The sequence below is a fragment of the Caloenas nicobarica genome, chromosome Z (genome assembly GCF_036013445.1).
Source record: "Caloenas nicobarica isolate bCalNic1 chromosome Z, bCalNic1.hap1, whole genome shotgun sequence".
Lineage (NCBI taxonomy): Eukaryota > Metazoa > Chordata > Aves > Columbiformes > Columbidae > Caloenas > Caloenas nicobarica.
Window position 1 is genome coordinate 43,985,659 of NC_088284.1, and position 25,074 is coordinate 44,010,732.

At 37.4% G+C, this 25,074-nt stretch overlaps 1 protein-coding gene across 9 annotated transcripts; it reads right to left on the bottom strand.

Moving 5' to 3' along the window:
- Positions 1–1,038: 1,038 nt before the first annotated feature.
- RNF170 (ring finger protein 170) lies at positions 1,039–25,031 on the bottom strand. Of its 9 annotated transcripts, none has more exons than XM_065657578.1 (8): positions 24,987–25,031; positions 22,809–22,888; positions 15,863–16,006; positions 11,082–11,157; positions 9,567–9,675; positions 8,502–8,575; positions 6,334–6,438; positions 1,039–4,571 (listed from the first exon to the last, which is right to left on the bottom strand). In XM_065657578.1, the coding sequence occupies exons 3-8, from the start codon at positions 16,000–16,002 to the stop codon at positions 4,302–4,304; spliced, it is 774 nt and encodes a 257-aa protein (XP_065513650.1). In that variant the 5' UTR covers positions 16,003–16,006; positions 22,809–22,888; positions 24,987–25,031; the 3' UTR covers positions 1,039–4,301. The 9 variants fall into 9 exon arrangements, with proteins under 9 accessions (XP_065513650.1, XP_065513649.1, XP_065513652.1 ...); XM_065657577.1 differs by lacking the exon at positions 24,987–25,031 and adding an exon at positions 24,723–24,957; XM_065657580.1 differs by lacking the exon at positions 24,987–25,031 and adding an exon at positions 24,603–24,709.
- Positions 25,032–25,074: the final 43 nt, after the last annotated feature.

The following is a 25,074-nucleotide window of genomic DNA, read 5'->3' on the forward strand; positions in this document are numbered from 1 at the left end:
AGAGAGTGTAATGACGCGCTGTTCACAAAGGAACAGCAGCTGCAGCCCGATCTCTGCCCTAAACAGCTGCAGGTCCCTGAGCTGAGGGAATCATAGATGGAATGAAATTAGGCAGCTTCTTCCCCAGGTCAAAACCTCAGTGCCCATAACAGGGAAGAAGACAACCCACTAGGACACTACATCTAGAAGGGGCAGGGGTAATGAGATTACTGATCTGTCTCTTTGAAACAAATGCCCACATGGCTTCCAGTATTGGTGACCGATGGGCAGTTGCCTGTTTGGTTGGCAGTTGAAAGCAGAAAACCTATCTACTACAACTGCAACTATACAACAGACCTTCTGAAACAGCCACCTACTCTGGTAGCCTTGGCTGAGGAACTCTGGAGTGTTTGACTGAGCTTCCCACAGCAAGCACAGAGGAATCAGATGGAAGGACATGTGTGTACCCATCAAAATTTCAACCTGATTAAATAGCTTCTTACCAAATATGTATTTACATGTTTTTCCACAAACACTGGAACCATGTACCAAAGCAGGCGACAAAGTTCACCTCTGAGTCTAGAAGACTTGGCCCAACTTGGCACTGGACTCCCCAGCTGAGACTTGTTGGACATTCCTTAGCATTCCTGGATTGTGTTTTCCTGATGCCCAGAGGTCTTCCACAACATGGATCAGGAAAAGCACAGGACTGCAGCACAGGCCAGTCACATCCAGTTCTTCCCTGCCCCACCCCAACATTTGTCTTTCCTGTAAACCTACAGAGACTATTTGCGGTTTCCTTCCATTTACTTCACTTACTGGATTCTCACCCACCTGCTTTGTGCATTTGTTCTCACGGAGGACTGATACTTGAAGGTGCTAATTAATCACCTGTACTGGAATCAATCAAGACTGCAAAAGAGCTACGACCAGCTTTAGCCCAGGGAATGGAGAAAACAGGGAATAAAACAATTTCCCTCCCAGAAAGTCAATGAAATAAATCAAGAGAATCTCTTACTTTAATAGCAATTTATTATCATTAAAAGTAACAATGAGTAGGTCTAAATTATTTTGTCTTAAAAATCTAGTGTAACACACAGGTCATTGCTACAGCTCTATGAAACCTATGGCAAAACTGTATCCCCAAGTCACATCATTCTGCCTCTTCCTCATAGACATCAATGGTGTGGGACACAACACAAACAGATAGCTCTGTACAGCACTTGTCATAACGATGATCATTAGGCCTCAAGATGCTGCAAGTCATTGTGTAAGAGCTATTAAATATAACTTTAGTTCTCCTCTTTGGTAATATTGCTGGAACAATCAAATATTTCACACAGTTTTTGGGGAAGCCATGAGAATAATTTCAGAACTATGTTTTTTTCTCCATATCTCTTATTTGCTGCTAAAGCTTCCCCTTTCTTTCTTTTCCCCAATTAGGGACACGGCTGCCCTATTCCAGCAGACAAAACCGTGGAAAAGTTTGCAGTCACTTTCCACACAGCATCATATAGTTCTTTCACATCCTGAAGCTGGTAGTCAGCTCTAGCATTTACCTTTAATATTGCTACCAGAACAACTTCGTAGGACACAGTTCAGGAATCCTACATGCTCATGCATTAATCTCCAGCTTCTTGGGAGCTTTAACATTTAAGTTAAGTGCAAGCTAAGTACCCAAGACAGCTAACTCACAGTTAGTTCGATTTGTGTAAAGGAGCAGCAGCCAAACGCTGCAGCTGCTTAAAAAAAGGCCTGAGCAAGTCATACTATTCATCAGGCTTGCAGGACCAAAAAGACTCCTCTACGAGCAAGCATACATACTAGTGAACAGGAAGGATAGTTCTAATTCTGTCAAGCATTCAATATGTTGAATTTAAGCTTACAATGTTACTAAATACTCAAAAGTAAGCAGAAGCCTCTGAATGAACCCTTTCTGGCTAGTGAAGGAAGGAACAGAACACAAGCAAACTTTATATAGCTACTCAGATGTGGCTCGTGCATGATTTCAGGTACACAAGAAGGTCTGTTCTTTAGGAATAGATCCCTTAGATGGATATTTTGGCATGAACTTCACAGTAGCATGTGGCATTGGGGAGCTCAATGAAAACAAATCTGTAATAAGCAGCTTCATGTACATCTAGATCCACTCTGGATTTAAAGAGTCATGGGAAGAAGTATAAGCACATTCATAGGATAAACATATGGAGGAGGTACTAGATCAACAGATTCTATGAACAGACTTCAGTTGTTCTACAACAGCAATTCACACTCTTCTCTAAGCAGATCCACAAGCTAAACTCCAGGAGAAAAGAGGGTGACAAATTTACTCATTAAAAATACTTTTTTTTGGAGTTTGCTCTCTACTGGATCTCTTGGGAAAAAAAAATCCAAACAAAATCAAAACAATGCTTATAGCAAAACTGCAAAATCTTGTCTTAATTAACATCCTAAACTACTGTCTTTCTTTGTAAATTTACCTAACAGTTTATGAATATCCCACACTTACTCCATAATACCTTAACTTTTAACTGAGGTAGCCACTAAACCATCACTATACATTAGTGATGCCAACACAAAGGAAAAAGCTCAACTAAGCTGCTCAAGAACCAATAGCATTTTCTTCAAAAAATGTCATTTTCTGTCTTGCTCTCCTCCTTCCCCTCGTTTCACTTCTTGTTTCTCCTCTTGCCCATCATTAACAAACAAGGAAAAACAAGGAAAAATTTAGCTTTCCAGTTCATTTGTAAAATATCTTTGGATTTTCAAAAGCAAATTTTCTAATGAAGAATCAGTGAATTTACTTTTAAATGAATGTCATTTAAAACACTGAAGGACAATCTCCTACTGCAACCACTGACATGTCAGGTGCCAGTTTTATCATCTCCCTGCATAAGCTTAGAAAAGACACCTGCAGGGGCAAAACAAATAGAAGTTGTGGAAAGGTCCCTTTCATTGTAAGCCTCATCCCATATATGTAAACATGCAAAGAATCACCTGTCTAATCACTGTCATTCAAGTACTCAGGAAGTTAAAACGAAATGGCAATTATAATTCCTCTGGCTAAAAAGTACATAGATCTGTCATACCCTTGACCTTTCTAATGAGGTTAATTTCTTAAAATGAAAATATTTTCAAATTACTTCTATAGCTATGATAGCCCATTTTGAACTCAACATAAAAAAAAAAAAATCAACTTTAAGGTTAATTAATACCCTGGTATTTTCGAAAACATTTCCAGCATTTTTTGTGGTCCCCTGTAACAATTTTTTTTCAAGGTAATTCAGAACCCACATCCAAATCAACCAACCAAACAACAATAAAACCCCAAAGGAAAATCAAATATCCCAATATCTAAGTTGTTTAATGCCTATATTGCAGTATGTACATTCAGGTAAAGTTCTGCAGTGCAAACATCCAGTACTGACTTCTTTTCTTCAAACACTGTCTAAAAGTCAAGGGTTCTCTCCATTAGCTAAATGCCTTAATGCAACCAAAGGAATGCAAACTCTCACTTCAGACACATTCCATTGACCCAAACCAGCATAAAACGCCTGCTTCCAAGATATGTACCTACCAAATAAACAAGCATGAAGAGGAAAACCATGCTCCTGTTTAAAAATAGAGCACTAACCAGTCTGGTGTACATAATACTGGTTTCTCTATCTAGATCAGATACTGTGTGTATATTCCCAAATATTAAAATAAAATTGTACAAATTGCACGCAACTGTACTAAGTGCAGTTCAAGCAATACTGAGGTGTTCTCCTTTTTTTTTTGTGAAGCATGTGGACAACAGCAAACTGCAGAGTGATAATTGTAACAGTCCCTGGTTTTCTTCCACAGAGGCACACAATGCTACTTTTATTTTAAAAAACTCTAGCACACAACAGAGACATTAAACAATTTAGCTGTGATAACTGTATTGTGAAGAATTTCTGAATTTCATTATACATGTCTAGATTACCCAAAAGCATTTTTTGCTAGAAGTCCTTTACTAAAATTCCTTTTTCACAAACCATGCACAAAAAAAGTGTTTTCTGTTTTGATCACATCAGTTGTTTACCAGCTGGAAGCAGATGAAGTTTGTTTATTACACTATAAAAATAACCTCATCTATATGAAGCATATGTAATACACAAATTAAAGATTCCAGTTAAGCATCACCACATACTAACCCTTCATATTTATATAAGATGACCAGCTATGAAATTGTAACTACTGAAACTGTACACAGGTGCCTTGCTATATCATACTTATGTTAGAGTACTCTTTTTAAACATTCCACAGCCACCTCTGCATTTGGACTGTTTTTGTCTATTTCATCTATTCAGTCGCTGTGTCACTACTTCTCGGTACATGATAGAGATATATATCAGCAGAAGAAAAATGACAAAGAAATCATCTAAGAAACCCAGAATTCCAAAGAGGGCTTCAGGAAGAAAATCCAGAGGTGATGCCAGGTAGAGCAAGGCTCCAAGCAAGCAGAGGAATATTCTGATGCGAAACATCCAGAAGAGGCCCCCAACAGAAAACATCTCCCTGAAAGCATGACGTAATAAAGTGGGCAGATCCATAATTCTTTCCATAATCTACGAAGAAAGAAACCAAAAGTTAATATTTTGCTTTACCAACTGGCCCAAGCCGAATGGGTCTTTCTTTTAGTCTGAAGTTTCTATTACTACATTACAGCTTTGGAATCTATTAGTTTATAAGAATTAAAACAAAAACCAGTAAGACAAGACTTCGTGGACTTAGTTTTCCTGGGTAAAATGTCAGATTTAGAGTATATATGCTTTCAAGAAGCAGCTAAACTTTGTGATTCTATACCATAAAACATACATTTAACTCACAACAAAATACATTGGCATCTGTTAATATCAAGAAGGAAAAGCAGTCATCACTACAGTAAAACAAATGACTGAGACAGTGAGAAACAGCAAACAGGTTAACTGGACTGAAATATGGATCAGAATGGAAGACAACTAGGGACTGCAAGGAAAAAAAAAAAAATAGGCAAAGTAGAAGAGGATGCAGTTCTTCAGAAACACAACACCCTCTCCCCTGGCATAAAACCAGTGATTCATACAAGTTTCCAAAGAATGGATCAAGCTTCAACTAAAGAACCTTTAAATGAACCTGTCCCTGGTTCCCTTCTATTTTTCTACTATGATTCTGTCATCTTACTGAGGGACTGCTCAGTAGAAAATACTCATGTTTTTCTTGTGATGTGTAGAGAGGGTGAACTTTGCATTTTTTTTTAATACTGGTTCCTTTTCTACTGTACACAGTTTTTAGACAGAGCCATGATGTTAAAATGAGTTATTGTCAAGGTTGAAAAAGTTCTCTAGAAAGGAATTTTGTATGTGGTTAAGGCAATATGCCATGCATAAATCTAAGACAATTTATCTTGTCCTATTAGGGCTTTAATGCAGAATTCTGGCATGACCTCAGACAGGTCATCAGGGACTAGACACAGAGCCCACAGAGAGGTCTTGAAAGAGAGCCTGAAAGGTGGTTTCAGTTTATTCTGGATCAAAAGCATAACTGAACATGAAAACAACAGAAACAAAAAAAAAAAACCCACAACACCACCATCTCATACCTTTTTTGTCCATTTGGACAGTAAATTTTTCTTGCTAATGTTTTGTTACTAAATCCAAATCCAATGAACAGATGAAGTAGGGAAGTTACTAGTATGCATGTGCCTGCATTTCACCTTGCAAATCAGAACATGCACACAGAAGACAGGCTCACAAGTCTGACTTTCTAAAGTTCATAGAACTTCAACCATCTCTCTTTAGCTATTTATATAAAACCAATCATGTCGTCTTCACTCAGAGAGCAGAATAAAGATTGCCATATAATATAGGAGAGAAAAAAAAAAGGGAGACAGCATATAGCTTGAAATCAGAGGAAAAATGGCACAGAATAGAACTTCACATTCTTCTTATCAATGTAAAGAGATTAATCAAGTGACTATTCTTCCTTAGAGGTCATGTATGTAATTAAATATTTTTACTAATTATTAATCCTTTCAAATTAATGATTCATAATTTTAAAAGACCTTAAATTAGGAATAGGGAACTCAAGTCTTATTAGCAGTTCTCACTCACAACAAAAATGCAGATTTCCATGTTTCCACAAATTACAAATAAATATTTTCAAGGTTGTGGGTTTGCCCTAACTATATAAACATGGATTTCCTAATGAAAAGTGGCAAAGTCCCTAAGCATCATAAAGAGAAAATCCATACCCCAGGGAAAAACAAAAAAACCCAACACAACAAAGAAACAAACAAAACCAGCCTCCCCTAAAATCTGTGACTTTCATCCAAATTTGTCCAAAACTTACAGATCTGGGCTGTCCTGAGAATCTCCGATTGTAATCATTGACATCTTGTAATACTTGTGTTGCATCCTGCTGATCTTCACCAAAGAGTGGTAAAAACAATGTTACCTAGGCACAGCAGGGAGTCTTTGTTACATGTGCAAGTGTCTTTTAAATGCAGGCATTGTTAACTATAAATTAAAAGTTTAACAGTTAACTTCAGTTAAGTACATAGAGCAAACTTTTATTTAAAAATATAGTAGCGAAATAAAATGAAAACTACTAACATGGATTCTGCTGCTAAGTTTTAATAAATTCATGGCTTACAATTCTTTACAGAATATTAATTTTAAAAAGATTGTTAAAAACAAGCATAAGAACCCTCCTTCTAAGAGAAGTTTACAGGAAATTTTTTCTAAACACGCATTCTTTTTCCTTCTTTAGAATGGCCTTGCATTTCAGCAAACAAGCAGCAAAACTCACACTTTTCCATATGGACATTCATACCACAACCAAGGAAAATAAAACAGAGTAATAAGTTAACAGAAAAATATATTAATCTTGAGCTCTTTTGTAAGCACAGAGAATTCTGCAACGTTATTGCGTTAATTTTCATGCAAACACAGAATCACAGAATGTTAGGGAATGGAAGGGATCTCAAAAGATCATCTAGTTCAATCCCCCTGCCAGAGCAGGAACACCTAGATGAGGTTACACGGGAAGGTGTCCAGGCAGGTTTTGAATGTCTCCAGAGAAGGAGACTCCACAACCTCCCTGGGCAGCCTGTTCCAGTGCTCTGTCACCCTCACTGTGAAGAAGTTTCTTCTCATATTTAAGTGGAACCTCCTGTGTTCCAGTTTGTACCCATTGCCCCTTGTCCTATCATTGGTTGTCACCGAGAAGAGCCTGGCTCCATCCTCCTGACACTAACACTAACACAGAGTAAGGTCACATTCACATATATTTTATGTTATTTTTCTGTATAGGAGTCTCCGAAAACTTAAGACTTCTATTTGGAAGCTATATCCAGGAATAAGAGACAGATTATCATAGGAAATACAAAATGCATAGCACTTTAAATTATTACAATCTTCAAAAGCTCCTTCTATATCTGGGCACTAAATATATATCTTATATCTGTGCAGTAGTCATGTCTAGCAAATGACAGCATATCTACATTCAACTCCCAGCCCTGCCACGAACCTTCTGTACAACTCAAGTTGTTTATGCACACATACTTCCATCCCCCATTTGTAAATCAGACCTCACTTTTCTTACTTTACAGGATGAGAGTAAATGCATAATCATGCAAGCATCTTCCTTATCTTTATTTTTTGAGTCTCTCTCCTCACTGGCTACTCTCTAAAGCTATTCATTCTTCCTCTAGTCATACCAATTTGTCTTTCCTTCATCTGTGTTCTTACAGTCTTTTGTCCTGCTGATACACACAATCAAAGCAGGATATAATGTATGGCCCAGAGCATGAAGTATGTTACGTTACTCATCAGAAGTTACTAGCTCTGTGGTTTGTGCGTTGTTAAAATGAAAATGTTCTTTTGTTCAAACACACACTATAAGACTCAGAGATCTTAAGCGTTAATGAGTTGCAGGGACATATTTCAAACTGACAATGTAAGTAAGTTGTGTAGGAAGTAAGTTAATACTTGCTCTACAAAGCTCATGCATACAAACTAAAAATAGGGACAAAAAAAGAAATTGACATAGATAGGGTTTTTTGCCAGGGAGAGAAGGAAAGGAGAGAGTACGTCTCAGAAACCAGTAGTATACTGCCTACCGGCAGCCTTCCACAAGAGCCAGGACCTTCAGATGCAAGTTCTGTTAAAGAAGTTATAATAGATAACATCCTGAACAGCAAGCATGGAAGAATAATTGTTAAGATGTTAGGATTTTCTGGTTTTATATACTCCTTTACAGAAAAATGGCTGAATTACCAGTGCTGTTCACTTAAATTTGAGTTGCAGGAGCAATCTGTATTTTTTGAGCCACTTGGCAAAGCAGGAAGTTCAAAAAAACTTAATGTCTGCCATCTATGCCTCACATATCCATATTCTTTCAGCTTCTCAGACTTTCTTTTCTGTCAGTCTCACTATTGCAGTTCACATGTACGTGCCTTTTTGGTAAGCTATACTAGATAGCCAAACTATCAGGTCCATGATTACTTGAAATATTACCGTTTGTCTGCAGATTGGACAACGGATGGCACCAAGCCATGAGCCATACCTCCAGTAGGCAATAATGCAGGAACCTGATGAAGGTAAGTTACAGACTGAAAAAATGTTACACGCCAAGAAAAACAACAGAAGGGTATAAGCAGCTAGGTTAAATCTATATTTTCTGGTGTAATTTTGTATACAGAATTCACTGAAGATACCAAGAACCAATGTGTTCAAATTCAATGCTATTAACTGAATAATTAAAGTATTATTTCCGGAAAAGACAGAAAATGTCTTAATCATTAACTGAAGCAGCAAATAATTAAAAATTTTACCAGTTTAAAATTTAAAAGTCACAAAAACATTGAGAAGTAAAATTTATACTAAAAACCTGGCTTTATTATCAGAGTTTCAACAGGTGAAGGAATATATAAAAATCTGAATACTTTAATTCCTTTCCAAATTTATAAATTTTTTCATTTAAACAACTAAGTATAATATATAGCATGCACTATACATTCAATGAAACTAGACGAATGCAGTGAAAGAATACTACTGGAAACCTGAAGGAGAGGAGGTGAAATGCTACATAAGATATTTATATGTAAATTTGAATAGCTGGGCCTTAAAACAAAAAAATACTTCAAGCATTGTGAACTTAGTCTTAATTCTCCAGGACTTCCAAGAAAACAAAACAAAACACACCACTCTGAGATAAAGATAATAACAAGACAAATTTTTTTACTCTTTCTAAACCAGTTTTCTTAAATGGTAAATTTCCAAGTGTTTTTCAGCCTCTTCAGTTTTTTTATTAACTGGAAATAAATTATGCTCTCTCCCCTCAACATTTTTGAAATAACTGCAGTTTCAATCCTGATAACACAGAAAAAATACAGCACACTCTCAAAGTTAGTGTTTATTCACAAATGTATTTTCTCAACGATTTATATAAATTGTGATGCAGACTAGAAGATAAGCAGTTACAATCAAACAAAGCTTTGCAAAAGGGTGACTCTACTAGTGCTAAAAATTTGTATTTCTATTCTGGTTTTATCTTTGAGGGTTGGGGTTTTCCTTGCTTACCACAGAAGAGATGTCCACAGTTTGTTTCTATAGGGAATGTAGCCTGTTGCAAACAGACTGGACAGGACATATCTGTATAGAAGCGATGTCTATCGCCAGCAGAAGCATCCTGCTGGAACAGATTACAAATGTGAAGTATTAGAGATACTATTATTATATAAGTCTACTGAGATTAAAAAATAATAATAAATCCAGTGTTCATTTACTTTAAGTCAAACAGTCAGATGCTAAACTATGTGAAATGAAAGAGAAATATATTTAAATTCAAAAAATCAAGGATACTTAAATGCAAGAACTGATTCACTAAATAAGTTCTTCTTGTGACAAGCCCATTATTTTCCCTCCATCTGTTACGTAAGTATGTGCTTCATTCCAGTCACAGACTGCAAAGAACGAACCTCCTTGGTCCTTCACATTAAGTTAGGTTAGACATGCTTAAGTATGACTAACAGCTCAGATCTACACTGTTATTTCATTATCCTAAGTAGCTCTGTGTACAGTCAGAGCTGCATTGCTTACCAGTTGCAGTATTTAGTGTTCTCAAGCCCAAGCATAAACATCAGCTAGTGTATGTCACTGCCATGAAATGTTTTTTCTCCCCATTTTGCTGTATTTGTCTTCCACATAAATATGCACTGCAGTTAAAAAATCTGTAATATTTCAGGAAGTATTACAATGAAAGATTCTCCTTGATACTCTCCAAAAGTATGGCTTTTCACTCAGGGCTGGGACTCAGCAATTTCCAGTAACCTAGCCTAGAGCCTCCCACTTTCTGCTCTACATGTCAGAACTGGATGCAATCATAGAACCACAGAATGATTTGGGTTGGAATGACCTTTAAAGGTTATGTAGTTCGACTCTTCTGCCATAGGCAAGGGACATCTGTCACTAGATCAGGTTGTTCAAAGTGCTGTCCAGCCTGAACTTGAACACTTCCAGGGATAGGGCACCCACAACTTCTCTGGGCAACCCGTTCAGTGTCTCGCCACTCTCACTTTAAAAAATTTCTTCTTTATGTCCCATCTAAACCTAACCTCTTCCAAGTCAAAACCGTTGCCCTTTGTCCTGTCTCTAAAGGCTTTGGTAAAAAGTTTCTCTCTGTCAATCGTTATTGCCTGGCTCTCCTTGCTGTGCTATCGTTCTGCTACACACAGTTTATCAGTCTAAACATCTAACCCCATCCTGTGCCAACAGGCTGTACACCAGATCTCTTTTCCTTTACCACTAACTTTCCAGGAATATTGCAAGAAGCATACAACATAATCTAACATACTCCACCTTGTGGCAAAAACTCATTTGAAAAAAAGAACTCGCCAACTATTAATATTTAATTTTAATTACTGAACTTATCCATAAAAAAGCTTATGTTATCTCATTACTTGATAAATTTCAAGGATGCCTCTGTACAGTAAGCAAGCTTCCATAACTTTGAAGACCAGCTTCTTCCAGAACCTCAGAGGAATATACACTACCCCAAAACGGGTAGTTGAATGATGCCAACGCTTGGCACAGCACCTGTTCAGTTTGAAGCTGCTGACGAAGAGCTCGCACTAGCTCTTGATTTTCTGGGTGTATGTTCTGATGCTCATTTCTGTGAAAAGAAATATAAGCAATAAGAAAAACCAAACACTATGGCCCAACACAGAAAACCAGCTGATTGCAAAAAAATAAATTTGAACAAAGAGCAAACAATCATTCTTTCCTGCTATAAAGGATTTTAAAGAAAGTACAAAAATAATTAAGGAAACAGGACTTTTATTCTAGATCCTAAAGTTACTCTGGACATTTAAAGCTGTACAGCAGCAAGATTTTTCAGAGAGGCTCCATAATCAATCATTAAATCATACTAGAACTAGATGTTAATCTGAAACAAAATTAAGCCATTAATCTGCAAAAAATCAAGTTGCTTGAAAGCTTTTATATTCATCTTGCAGAAATAATTTTAATTTTTGTCTCCACTGCTGGTTTTTGTGTTGTTGCTCTATTTATAAATTTCTTATTTTTTCTTCACTCAATACTTAAGTTATAGAGTTGAAAAATCCTAATTATTTCAACTTTATCTGCTACATGAAAGATTAAGACATAACATTTACATAAGAAGGAGTAGAGAAACTCTTAGATTTCAAATGATGAATTTATGTAACTATCAGTAGACTGGATATAAAAATAAATCATTATTTAAAAATCACTTTTAAAAAAGGAAGACTTTATGAGGAAGAAAATTACATGTTAGAGATGCCAAGGGGAATCACGGGGAAGGGACTCATTGAAGAATACAGGCTGGATATATTACAAGTTTGAAATTCAAAAGCACAATGGGAACAGAATTGGAATTAAAAATGATGCTGACAAAATTAAGAGGTGTCGAGTTATGATAAATATTATATCATAATAAAACCTGTTAATTTTAAAGCTTTATTTATTCATATGGATTTCACTGGTGGTACATTCTGCTCAGCACTGTTGAGGTCTCAGCTGCATTCTGTTTTTCATTTCGGGCTAAATGTCAGTTCATACACAAGACTGCTCATGGAGAGAAAAGAGAATGGGGTAAGGCTTTCATTCTATAAATACAAGCAAATATTTCCCACAGTTATCTAAGGTTGTTGGAAAAGCATTTCTATCTGCTAAGTGTATAAAATCACAAAAGGTTACTTCAGGGTACTGTGATCTATCTTTGAACAAAAGTTAAATCAAAAAACAGGTTGCACTGCTTCCACAGACGATCTAGGCAAGCTGATCCTCTGTCAGCACTGAGGGCTGGACTGGCTGAATTTCTAGGACATTTTCTGGTTGCAGTTCTATTTACATAATTTCCTCAATGGCTCTAGGAACTTCTGCAATATTTTCCTTCATGTGGGCAATCATAGTACTGCATTACTGCTATCTTTAATATTTTGTCACCTTCATTCGTTCTTCAAAGAGAAACAGACAACTCCCTTACTTTTCGTACCAAAAATTACATGGTTATCTGTAAAAAGTAAATTTATTTAACACTAATATGGGTGACACATATGAAAGTTATATGATGGAAATCTTACATTAAAAACCTTTTTGCCCACCCTGGGTCTCTATGAGTCAATTTTGTGGATGTCGTCTGTCATACATGTTACACATATAATTTTCCTGTTTAGATGCTACAAATAAGCATATTCTGCACCTTCAGTTTGCCAGAACTTTGAAATATATTGAAATTCAATTAAAATAAAAAACAAGTGGAAGGAGTGAATTATAAGCCAATTTATTCTGACTCCTTCACTAACAACTAGTTGCAAATTTGCTACTAAAGTCTTATCCAGTGAAAAGCTATACTAAGCAAAGAAGTATCTTAGGTCCTCAAATTTAAAAGGTAGACATGATAAAGTTACTTGGGCAATATTTGCATATCATCCATGTACAAATACTTCATTTATTACTGTACTCTGGTATCACATACTATGTTGAATACATGAGAGCATTTGTAGAAGTACAGTATGTATAACATCTGTCATTATGCATAAGATGCTGAGGTAGTAGAACAGTGCACAATGTCCAGGAGGGGACAAGCAGAGCTCAAGACATATGCAATTCATAGCTTCTGCCATGTAATTAATGTGAGAAAATAAAGGAAATAAATGAAGAACAATATGGTCCTATGTAATCAAAGACATTATCAAACAAAAGCCAGAAAGAAATAAAGTTAGATGCAGAATCTTTTAATTTCCCCATTTCTGAGTGTTAGTACTCCACAACTTGAGGCAAAAAAATCCCGTGACATGGAAAGATTGTACTATGTATCACAAAGGGCCCCATCAAACTATCATTACCAGAAGAAGGAAGGCTGCCTTCTCATTCAGTATGCAGCCTCACTCAGGGAAAGTGAGTGACAGTACTCATGGGGACTAGTGCATCACTGTGTAATGATAGCCATTGTTAATTTCCAAGTATTAAGGTCTCACTTCTGCTGAAATACTCACTTTACATTATAATCAAACCCTATGATGGGATAGAAAAATGAGAGAAAAAGATTTGAACCTGCAGACTCATAAACATAAGTCAAGTAGGTAGTCTGGGACAAGCAGGGAATCTCTGATACAAAACACTGGAGGGTCAGGTTCCCTTTGATTTGTTGGATAAATTAAATGTTCACAGTCTTGTTTGTAATGTGACAACCTACTCACAATTTTAAAAGATTATGGAAAAAATCTGGCTGCATTTTATTAAAATTTATAGCTCAAATACATACAGGCTTTGCAGAAGTATCTTATAGTAACTGAACTAGACATCTGCAACTTGGTATATATGTTAATTACTGCTAGTAAGTTTCTCCACCGAAAACAGAGAGAGACCTTCAGCTCATACTTTGATGTGATGTTTCATTGAGTTCTTCCTGCTGGCAACAGGTAAAGCAACCATATCCCTTAACAGTTCTTTCCATATTCCCCCTGAAATCTACTGCAAAAGATACTCCATGCTGCCTACTTTCCCTTTTTATTCAGTTCCTGCAACCTTATTCATTACTCTCAGTTTTCTTTCATATATTCTTACCCAGGACCTGTTCCTACCCAAGTTAAGTATTTCAGATGTTGCATACAGAGTATGGGTAACAAATAGACCGGGGTAAAGGATACCGTATAAGGAACACACAGATCACTGTATTGCCTAAGATAACTAGAGAAGAAAATACTTCTTTTCTTCTCTGTTCTCCCTTCAGTGCTAAATAAATAAAAATTACTACAATTTTTGTACTGTACAAATTTTCTACTATACTGTGCATATTTTGATTGAGACAGTACAAAGGAAGTAGAGGAAAAATGCTGCTGAGTAAAGACAATTTCAGAAGGTACCAGAAGACACAGCAGAGAGGATGCTGATTGCACTTTCAGTAGTCAGTCATGAAATGCAGAGGTAAACAAGCTTCAAGACTTGCAAAGTATGGAAGCTCTGTGTCTGAGTTTGTTTGCCCCTCCAGAAAATAAACCATCAGGGCCTGTAACAGGATCCACAGACAAACTTTTTACTTAGCTCATGACACTGCAGAAGTCATTAGTAACTAGCCCTTTTCTCCCTCCTCATGTAACCCTTTAACATCAATGTATCATTGCCCTGAACTCCAATCCTGAGTGAACTCCCACTACTCTTGTACACTGCTGACCCTTGTTCCACTCTTTTTTCATGTTGCTAACTTACTTTCCTTTATAAAATTAAAAAATAAAATGTTTACTTTTAAACTAAACATTTAAAATCCAAGTCACAATGCTAAAAATGTCAGTATAAGGGGTAGAGAAAGCATGAGAGAGCAGATGGAAAAGAGGCACTCTTGAAGCCATCTGAATAACTGAAACTGCCTTGGAAAGAAAAGCAAGGTGAAGTGCATACACTTCTCTTAGATTCCTTTGTTGTCTCCTGGTCCTGAACAGCAGCACTTCCTTGCAGCCCAGCCAAGCTTTCCCACTTCTGGTTTCTTTTGTAGCTTGCTCTCAAATAGGTCGTATCCTGCTAATACTTTTCATGTGGACAGATCCTCCTCAGTAAATTCCATAATGCCAATGCATCACTAAAACTGAGTTATCTTAGTTGTCAAAGCTAGTCTGTGTTCAGCAGCCTACAGACATCCGTAAAAAAAAAAAAAAAAAAAAAGCGCCAATCTGAAGCTCAGACTTATTTTCCCAAAACACAAAGGCCAAGATATTAGTTAGGTTGCAATGAAAAACTCTGAAATGAAAAATAAGCTTTGATTACTTGACTATTAGAGTTATTGAATTCTGAACTTAACATTTTGCTTTACGGAAAGCAGCACAAGAAAGTCCATTATTTTCCAGCATATTAATTTCTAAACAAAGCAGTCAATATATTCAGGTTTGTAGGTTTTGGTTTTTTTGTTTGTTTGTTCTTTTTTTAAAGGAGTGGAAGGAGCCTGAAACTAGAACACACATTTGAAGATTATATCCAGCCTTAACTGCAGAGTCATTATTGACGAATTTGTACTTTGTAACCAAATAAGACACACCAGCCATATAGACTGTGAATTCAGCCATTTTCAGTGTTAAGGAATGATGAACATAATTCAGCTTGATTGTCTGAAGATAAGGAAGAGTTAAAGTTCACTTTTGAGAAATGCATCATTTCATTCTAACTGTGAATTAAATTATGAAACTCTGCCAAGCAATTAGTTAAACAGAGTAAGTGATAAAACAATAATTTCCTTAATGTCACCAAAGCACAGTTGTTCTGTATACCAATGAAAAAAACTGTTGAGGAAGTTAGAATTTTAAAGATGCAGATATATAGATTAATTCCTGTCAACATATTCTCACCTTAAAAGCGTATATACCAGAGCAGCAATGAAAGTGAAACTGAGCACAACTGCCACCAGTACCTGGTCACTTATTCCTTCTATAACTGAATCATTATCTAGCTTCAAACTCTGAACTTCTGCTTGGTGACTGGCCATCATAGCTCTAAAATGTAAAAAGAAATATATACACATACATATATATATGTATGTTAAAACACACATGTGCACACATACATTTTAAACATAGTTTCAAGTAATATGTATACACATCTATTCATACACACAATAAATTCCTGAAGCAACACACCGGTCATTGCTGGGGGAAAAAAAATGGTAAATAAGAGGGAACAGATGCATTTTTAAGAAGGACTGAGCTTGCTGCAGAGGACTGCAAGACATCCATGTTACATAGCAGCATGACTGTTGCGATCTATTTTTAAGAGACATCAGTCAGATAATTTACTTGCGAATCTTTCCAAGATAGCTTGCCCAGGAATAGGTCATTGTTGAATTAGACAAATTCTAAGGACAGTTCATTCATTAAAAGCTAAATGACTCTGCATTATCAAGAATCAAGAACACATCATTGCTGCTGGCCTGAGAAAACAATTTTTAGAAACCTAATTTTCACCATTTTAACGAAGAAATAAACAAGGACATTTGGAGTTTAGCTCTTTTTAGATTGTTAAATGCCTATATGGATACACATGAATGACTCAATGCACTTTGTATTTTGTCTTTTCCATCCATCATCATCATCCAGCTGAAAACGAGAAAAACTTGAAAGAAAAAGAATACTATCAGGCTTCTCTTGTTAGACTCATTTGTTTTACACTCATTGCACACATGCAATAATCAGAATTGCTGGCCAATGCTAACATTTATTACCCTACAGCATTAACCTACAGCTGGAGACAAGCAAAATAAACCAGTTTCCAACATACTGCTAAATCACTGCTGTTGCTATCAAGAAGTGAAATGAACTACAGTTGCAAATATTTTGAAACCAGGAGAGTGAAGCTAACTCTGACAAATGACCAAAAAAGTCATGCTGAAGCTGTGTCCACACACAAAATATTTTTCATACAGAGCTGACATAAAATTTCAGCAGCAGTTTGAGGTAAGACTGCGATCATTTATTTTACTTCCTAGTCCAGTGTGTGTGCCTTAAGCTTGCAAGCTCTCAGCAGCGTTTCTCTCTACTTCACAGCTCATGTGTAACTTTTTAATTTGAACGTTACTGTCTAGCAAATATCACCAGACACTGCCTGGCCTTGAATTAATTGAAAAACTGAAATGGGATACATCTCACCTGGATTTTAGTGCATATCTGTAATAACTACCCTGGTAAGATTTCAACATAACATAATAGTGTCACCTCTTCCATAAGACAGCTACTGTCACCCTGCAGATCTTTTCTTGTACAAGTTGTTGAGCTTTTACCAAGCTTGCCTACATTTGTGGGAGCCCCTCTCTGTACCAGCAATGCAAGAGAAGTTGGTATATTCTAACATTATTGTAAAAAAGGGTAAGAAGTATAATTAAGTACCATGAGAGCAGAGAAAGCTCACGGAGAATGAGGGGTAGATTGCTTTGCTGTTGAATTTTTGGGCTTCCACTGTGAATAACAAAATGAAATAATGAAACATATGTGAAGTAAAACAATACATTTATTTATCCTAAGCATCCAACCTGAATTGAGACTATTATTTCTGTAACTATAGTAATAATTTTTGCTAATTACAGCTTTCCACAAGCAACCGTGCCATAGTCTAGCTACTGAAATGTGAATTAATATTTGGAAAGAGTAACTTTTCCCAAAGGTGGAACACCAGTGATTCATCAAGAGCCACGTTCAGAGTAGGTTGATATTGACACAGGTTTCATATATGCTAATGGATAAAAGACTAGGTCTTTGTGGAAAGGTCTTAGGTAGAAACAAAAGCCTACACAAAGAGTTACAGCATTTCTCTGTGTAGCTAGCTACACGACTACATTGCTATAGTTAAAGCCATGAGGCTAAGGTGTTGTTCAAGTTTTCTGAGTAGCAGTTCCTTGGTGCTGAGGATCTGGACCAGTAGGCGTGCTGTGATGCCACTCCAGCTCAACATTCTCAACCTGTATAGTTCATTTATTTGCAAATCTAATCCTGAAGAAGCTTCTCTCTCTTACAATACATCATTCTAGGACACTCATTTTCCACAACTGCGTCTTGGGCAGCATGCTTTTATCTTCAACTCTTATGTTTTCTCTCCTTATGTACCATCATTAGTCCACTAATTTTTACTGTGACACACTGTCATTTCTGGGTTGACCACTCAATACAAAACCAGAAGTAAATGGCAAGGAACTGCTATGTGATGATTCCTCCATTGTCCTGCATCAGCTGTTAGAATAGATCAACATGGTAACAACAGCTACATTCACCACATTTTACATGCTTTTTTCCTGAAATACACACTGGCAGAGACATACAGATGCTTTAATTCCACCTTTGAGAGGCAAATGTTTCTCACACTGGCACCTGACAGGCTTCCTGTGTCACTGCTTCCTTGGTGCACTCTGAAACCAACACACTAATTGTCAGTATCACACAAAGTTAACTCAGTTTCCCTGAACAGCCTTCAAGATATCCACTGTAGAGCTCTCTCCCTCTCTGCATGTTCCTTACAACAACACTTTTAATCTTAATCTGTCATTAACAGCACTCACCACATCTGCTTGCCTGCATTTCCACTCATGTATTCTTCTTGAAATACTAAACTGTGGTGCCAAGGTTAGCAGCAGAATATGAATAACAAATACAGAGATCCTCATCCTCTCCTCCTTCCTGCACATAACACCAATTACTTGTATCTACTCCACTCTTTCACTTACCACATATGACTTTCAAATTAACCATTTTCATACAAACTTAGTGTCTGAGAGAAATTCCTGCACAGTCTGTCTGGCTGCATAAAATGCCACTCCCTCAAACACGTTTTCTTCACTTACACATCAATACTGCCAAGATGTAGAAAGAGGGGAGAAGAATCTCTTTCTCAGTGTCTCTCTCTGTTACTAAATTATAGGGAAGATGGGCTATCGATGCTTAAGGCTCATGGTGCTCATGTTTCAACTTACTTGCTGCTTCTGGACAGACAAAAAGTGCTAAGCATATTACCTTCATTACCTCTAGTGCTTTTTCTGAGGGCTGACATGAAATGCACAGACTAGGAACTACAAATAGAAGGGTTTCACTTCAAAAGATTCATACATAATTTCTCAGAACAGTCATTCAAGCCTCAGTAAAAAAAGTAACAATCTCCTCCTCCTACTCATCTTTGGGTTAGCATGTAAAAAAAGCAATGGCTACAAGAACACTGCAAAAATACACTATTTGAAAATTTTCTGACTGAAGGAAGAAGGAATTTTCTGATCTCAAGTCTGTTTTGAACATTTTCAAGTAAAATATCTAGAACTGCAAAGTTGCAGTTTGTGTTCCTGTAGGTGCAACCATAACAGACAGTGAACTCACCTGCAGTGGTCTGAATGTGTAACAGACTAGCTAATGGACCTCAAAGAGCTGCTCAGGAATCTTGCCACCCAATGCATGTATTTAGCAGCGGTGCTCTTTCAGTTCACACAATTAATAAGCAGGCTACAGGAGACTTAATTCTTAATGAGGTTATGAAGACCCTTCAGTCTTCAGAGACAACCAGCATTGACAAGGACTCAGGGTATGTCAGAGAAGACTTCTAGAACCAGGCTTTATCACAGACAACTAATATATCTTAAAATAATAACCAGTAATCATTTGAAGTAATTTAATGGCAACTTGATGTGGTATGTATTAAATTCAATGTTTTTATGTTGATCCATTTGGTTATGCAAAAAATAACAGTATTTCATCAACCTTTTCATAATTCTTTCCAGATCAACATTCTAGACCACAGGCTTCTCAGACACTAAATTCTTTCTTCTCTGCAGATTTATGCTACTTTTTGTTTCCTATTACAATTACAAATAAAGTTTGAAATTTTTGAATGCTGTACCTCTATTATTTTATGCAATAAATTACTTCCTGTCTACACTAGCTCTCTGAGAAAAGTACCAAATTAATAGAACGATGTCAGGAAAAAAAGGTACTAATTGAAAATAGATTAAATTTTGAGAATTGATATTTGGTTATACTTAGGATTTTTCTTTTTTTTAGCCATTTAACATCTTAAATGATAGCATAACCCCATCCTGTGTCTCAATTAGGGGATGAAAACAAAACCACTTCTAACAATACCCACATAAAAACTGGAATTTACACAATCAATTTCAGAATGTTAAAATATCAGTTGCAAAGCTTAAAAATCTGACAAAAATTTGGGGCCTTTTTCCTGCATTAAATGCAACAACAGAAGAGCCCCAAACTTAATTTCCAGTTCCACTTCCATCTCATTTTCAAACTATTGTCACTTGCTTAACAAACAATAAACAATACGATCATCCAGTGAGGAGAAAAAGACAAGGAGTTACTGCTCTGTTCCATTTAGACTAAGTTACAGATGGACTTTGCAGCACAGTACTTAGCCTGGGATCAAGTTTATCTGCATTAGGGTTCTTGATGGCTACAGAATGTAAACAACCTCAGACTGAGCTGTACACAAAATGCTTGGAAATGTAAGGGAATGGAATTCATCATTTGTAAAATCACTGGGTTTTTTTGTAAAAACCATCACAGACTAATCATCTGAACACAAAATCACCTTGTTTATTCTCAGTTTTTCTGAGAGTGATTACTGACAGAAAGCAACATTAATTTACTTACATTTCAAATCAGAATTGCAGGCCTTAAAATTTAATTTTTACCCTCTATGGTTAAGTACGAACAATGCACACAGGTTTATGCAAAAAAAGGAGAACCATAATGAACAATACTGCAATTGCAATGTATTTTTTTCTTGGGAACTCATACAGATCACATTGAACTGTAAGGGCATGAGGACATACAATAATGTGAATGTACTATTTCTTAATTTTTCAGATTTGAAAAGTATTATGAAGACTTTCAATGTTTGACATATAGCACAGCTAGAACAATACCCCATGCCATGATTCATAAAGAAATGAAAAATATGATACATTTGCTGTGACAAATTGAACAGTTGTTGCCAGTTGTTGCCAGCTATCCAAAGTTAGAATATCCTCATAGTTTTCTGAAGGATTCAAACTTTCCTAAGTTTATCAGGGAAGTACCATATGCTAATATACTCTCAAAAATAGATTTTTAGGTCCTGCTACCAAAGGAATACACAAGCATAGTGAAAAAGTAGTAAGAGGCTCTTGCTCGCATCTGAGAAGTAAACAATTAGACTATGCACAAGTAATACTGCTGTGAGATACAAATTAGTAACCAAGAGCAACATTTTATTTTCTTTGAAGTGCATGGTACAATTTTCTCAACATCTGAAAGACATGCTGGATAACAATGTGTCTTTTCAGGCGTTGGCTGGGAGTGCACTGGATGAGAACAACAGGGTTGGTTTTTTTTAATTATTTCCCTCAATGCTTGAAAAGTCTATAAAATGAAGACAGTGGCGGGCCAGGGTGCAAATCAGAACCTGTAAAACATATTGCCTATTTTCTTTTATTAGCAGAAGCATTACTCTCCTCCTTAAAAATGCTGCGTACTTTGTAGAGATGCTGCGTTTTCCAGGATAAGCTAACTCTTTCCAGCTAGTAAAATAGTAACTTTTTTTTCCCTAAGACTAAAATGACTTTAACTCCTTGAGATTTTCTTCCATGGCAAAACGAACAACAAGGTTTCATTTGTATCAACAGGTTTCTAATAGGATTGACATATTTTGCATAACATAAATCGACTTTTAAGAACTTAAGCATAGTTAAACAGAGCATATTTACCCTAGAACCCACCCTCTGCATGCATATTAGCTTATATTGAAATATCTAAGGTGTAAATTTAGGGCTTCTCTTTCATTTAAGAGAAACCAGACGTAAGTTCCCAAAATAAGGACAAATTCTTAGCTGTGAGGCAATAATTGAGACCTCTCCCGTAAGTTATCCAATTACTTTTTACTTCAGGGTAGCAGCCGGTCACGGCCACTGTCTGTGGTCAAGAATGGGACTCTGTGAACAGATTTGACCTGGCAAACTGGATCCTACAGTTATTTTTACTCTCCTTCATGAAGACCTCAAAGGTATGCCTAGACTGCATTCAGAAAGCATTAACAACAGCAGGCATTAAGCATGCATGATGAACAGTCAACATATAAATACCACTGTAGACTCTGGCATGAGTTTTCTAGCCTAAATCCGCTAAATCCTGAGATGATACATTCTACCTAGGTACTTTCATGTACTAAAGTTGGACTTGGAAATAGTGGTGTAGACATACATAGCATTATAAAACAGAAATAAGGGAAATGACCGATGGTGTACTCAGGAAAACGGTTTTGAGGAAACAGGATTAATTGGCTTTTAATTTTCATGAGCATAGCCTTATTTGAATAAAGTACCCACAATAATTTCTAGTATTAAGTATCTCCATACATTTTAAAAATCAAGTGGAGACCACCTAAAATGTGCATTACGAAGAGAAAATAAAATTATATATATATATAGCAACATAAAAATTATACAAATTAACAATATACATTCGGTGAGAAGGTTACAATACTACTTTGGGAATATCTTACTAGGATTTCATGCAGTCTGTTAATGCAGTATTATAATGAGTTAGCAGCAACTTTGGAGTCACAACTCAGCTCAGCTGGTACAGCAAAATTATAGCCAAACTCAGCAGTATCATATTCAGTTCTCTCTTCACCATAAACCACCTTTGCTTTCAGGAGTATGCAGACTACATTAATGTGCACACAGTCTTTGCAAAAGAGAAAGGAAAAAGCCCAAATTGTCTGGGAAAAATAGAGGAGAGGGCAATTTCAGTAGGCAAATAATTTTGTTCAATATACCTTAAGAACTGACCAACTGAGGCACTTGTCTGGCCAAGCAGGTCTCTGCAAGATCAGTAGTCTCTGAGGCACATTTTTTCCTAAAGAGGGGGAAAAAAAAAAAAAAAGTAGGTATTTTACTTCTAGTGGAATCGTGTTTTGCAAATTGAAAGTACTACAGATGCAAACTCCAGATGCAATTCTGTAAGGGAAAATAATCCCAAGTTAAGACACTACTGGGAAAACAAAAAGCCTCCAATCATTTTACTCATGAGCCTGAAACTATTGACAGCTTGAAGCAAAAAGACAGCTTCAAGAATCTGTACACCATTACTATTTGGATCTCTCTCTAGATGATGCATGACCTATGTAAAACAATGCGCAATGACGTTTTCCACTGCTTTGTAAGGCTAAAACATACTGAAAGGTATAGAGTTGTAAAAAAACCCAGAGGGTAGAACTAAATTCATATGCAGTTAGGAGCGTGAGAAAGAGCCTGCCAATGCCTTCAGTTGGGATATCTGACTGATCAGACAGGAAGAGAAAGTAAATCATGTCACTTAATAATGATTACTCAGATATCGTAATACTTCAGAATGAAAAGGCTTTAAAGATAAAATTGCCCAAGAATTCTTTATTGTGGAAAGCAATGCTTCTGTACACAATTTCACATCTAAAGTAGACAGCAAGACAAAAAGCATTACTGTATTTGTTTGCACCAATGAAATACAAAACATAAGCTACACATCATGGCAACACGCAAAGCAGAGTAGGAAAGTTACATAAAGGAAGACGTAACAGCAAACCTTAAATGCTGAAATTCACCTGTGAAAGCATTGTTTGCCAAAAGTACCAAGCACATAACTTAAAGTACACATTAAAACCTGGAATGGAAATTTATAGTTCCACAGCATACATAGCTTTTTAAGACTTACAAACTTATTCCTAGACAGGAAATCTACCTTTAAACAAAAATAGCTTGAATTAATAACTTAAAAATAAAAACAGTGGGCTATACAATGAGATCAGTGAGAAGGTACTTTACTGGGAAACCTGAGAATTTTCATAGCTTTTACAATACACTTTAATTCAAAACAGGTTAGCATAAAAGAACACTCAAGACTTTGGTCATGCTACTAACTTACTTAATTGAAGAACTGTGAGAAAACAGGAACTAAGTGATAGTCACCAGATCTGCAACCCTCCCTTTCTTGGTTGTTTATCCAATCCTCAGTTGTTACCAGTGCACTGCCCTTGTTACTCCATGTTGTTGCAAGTGAGGCCAGTTGCTAACCTGAGAGGGAACCGTACAGCTTATCACGATGTCCGACATTCTCACTGCAAACTTTGCAGGGGCAAAAATTCAACTGGCTATTAACAAGAAGTTTCTTAAACCCTTCAGGTATTCCTTTTGCAGTCTGATGGAGAGCTACTCTGGCTAGGGGAGTAAGGACACAGAACCACTCTGGCCATCAAACACACTCCTCATCTTTGAGATGAAAAATTAACTGAATTACCTGCATCTAATGCTAAATAAGGAACTTTTATTTTACCTTAATTAATTTTTACTCCAGCTGAATTTTGCTTAGATGAAGTTAATGCCATTTTCTACTCAAAAACGATGAAAACCTTGTATAGAGGCTTCTCCTTCCACAAGCCAAGCCATGTAATAAGCTAGCAAGAGAACGCCTGTGTGTGCAGCGTCCTCACAAGCCCACGCTCCCGAAGCCAGGGCCAGCCGGGGCTTGGGGTGCTGCTGCAGATCGCTGCGGGTCCCTCCCGGCCCCGCCAGAGACCCTCGCGTTCAGCTCCTACCCGCCAACAGCCTGCGCGGCGACAGCCGAGGGCACACACGGCCAGGTGAAGGGGGACAGGCCCTTCGGGCGCCCAGCGGTGCACTAGGGCCTCCGCGGCCTGCAGCGGATCACGCCTCACCTCGCCACAGCGCCAGCCCCCGCTCGCTGCCACCTCCGGCAACAGGTCTAAACACCACCACGCCGGGCCGGACCACACCAGATCAGACCGGAAGAGACACGAGCGGTGAAACGAGCGCCCCCGGCGCCGCTCGCGCCCTCCGCTAGTTACAACGGGGCGAAGGGGAGGAGCTCCCCCGCCAGGCTGGGTTGGGCTGGGCCGGACGGAGCCCCCGCCCCTTCCCCTCAGCGGCGCAAGGCGCTGCGCAGCTCCGCGTCTCGGTACCTCTGCTCCCGGCGCGCGCGACGCTCGCCACCGGCCGCGGCCCCGCCCCCCGCCAGCGTCGCCCCGTCTCGTCCGCCCCTGCTTGGCC

Coding starts and splice junctions, on each gene's coding strand:
- RNF170 (XM_065657578.1), bottom strand. CDS start 16,002: ATGATGGCCAGTCACCAAGCAGAAGTTCAGAGTTTGAAGCTAGATAAT. Junction 9,676..11,081: donor AGCAGCTTCAAACTGAACAG/GTGCTGTGCCAA, acceptor CTGTTCCAGCAG/GATGCTTCTGCTGGCGATAG. Junction 6,439..8,501: donor GTCCAATCTGCAGACAAACG/GTAATATTTCAA, acceptor TGCTGTGCCTAG/GTAACATTGTTTTTACCACT.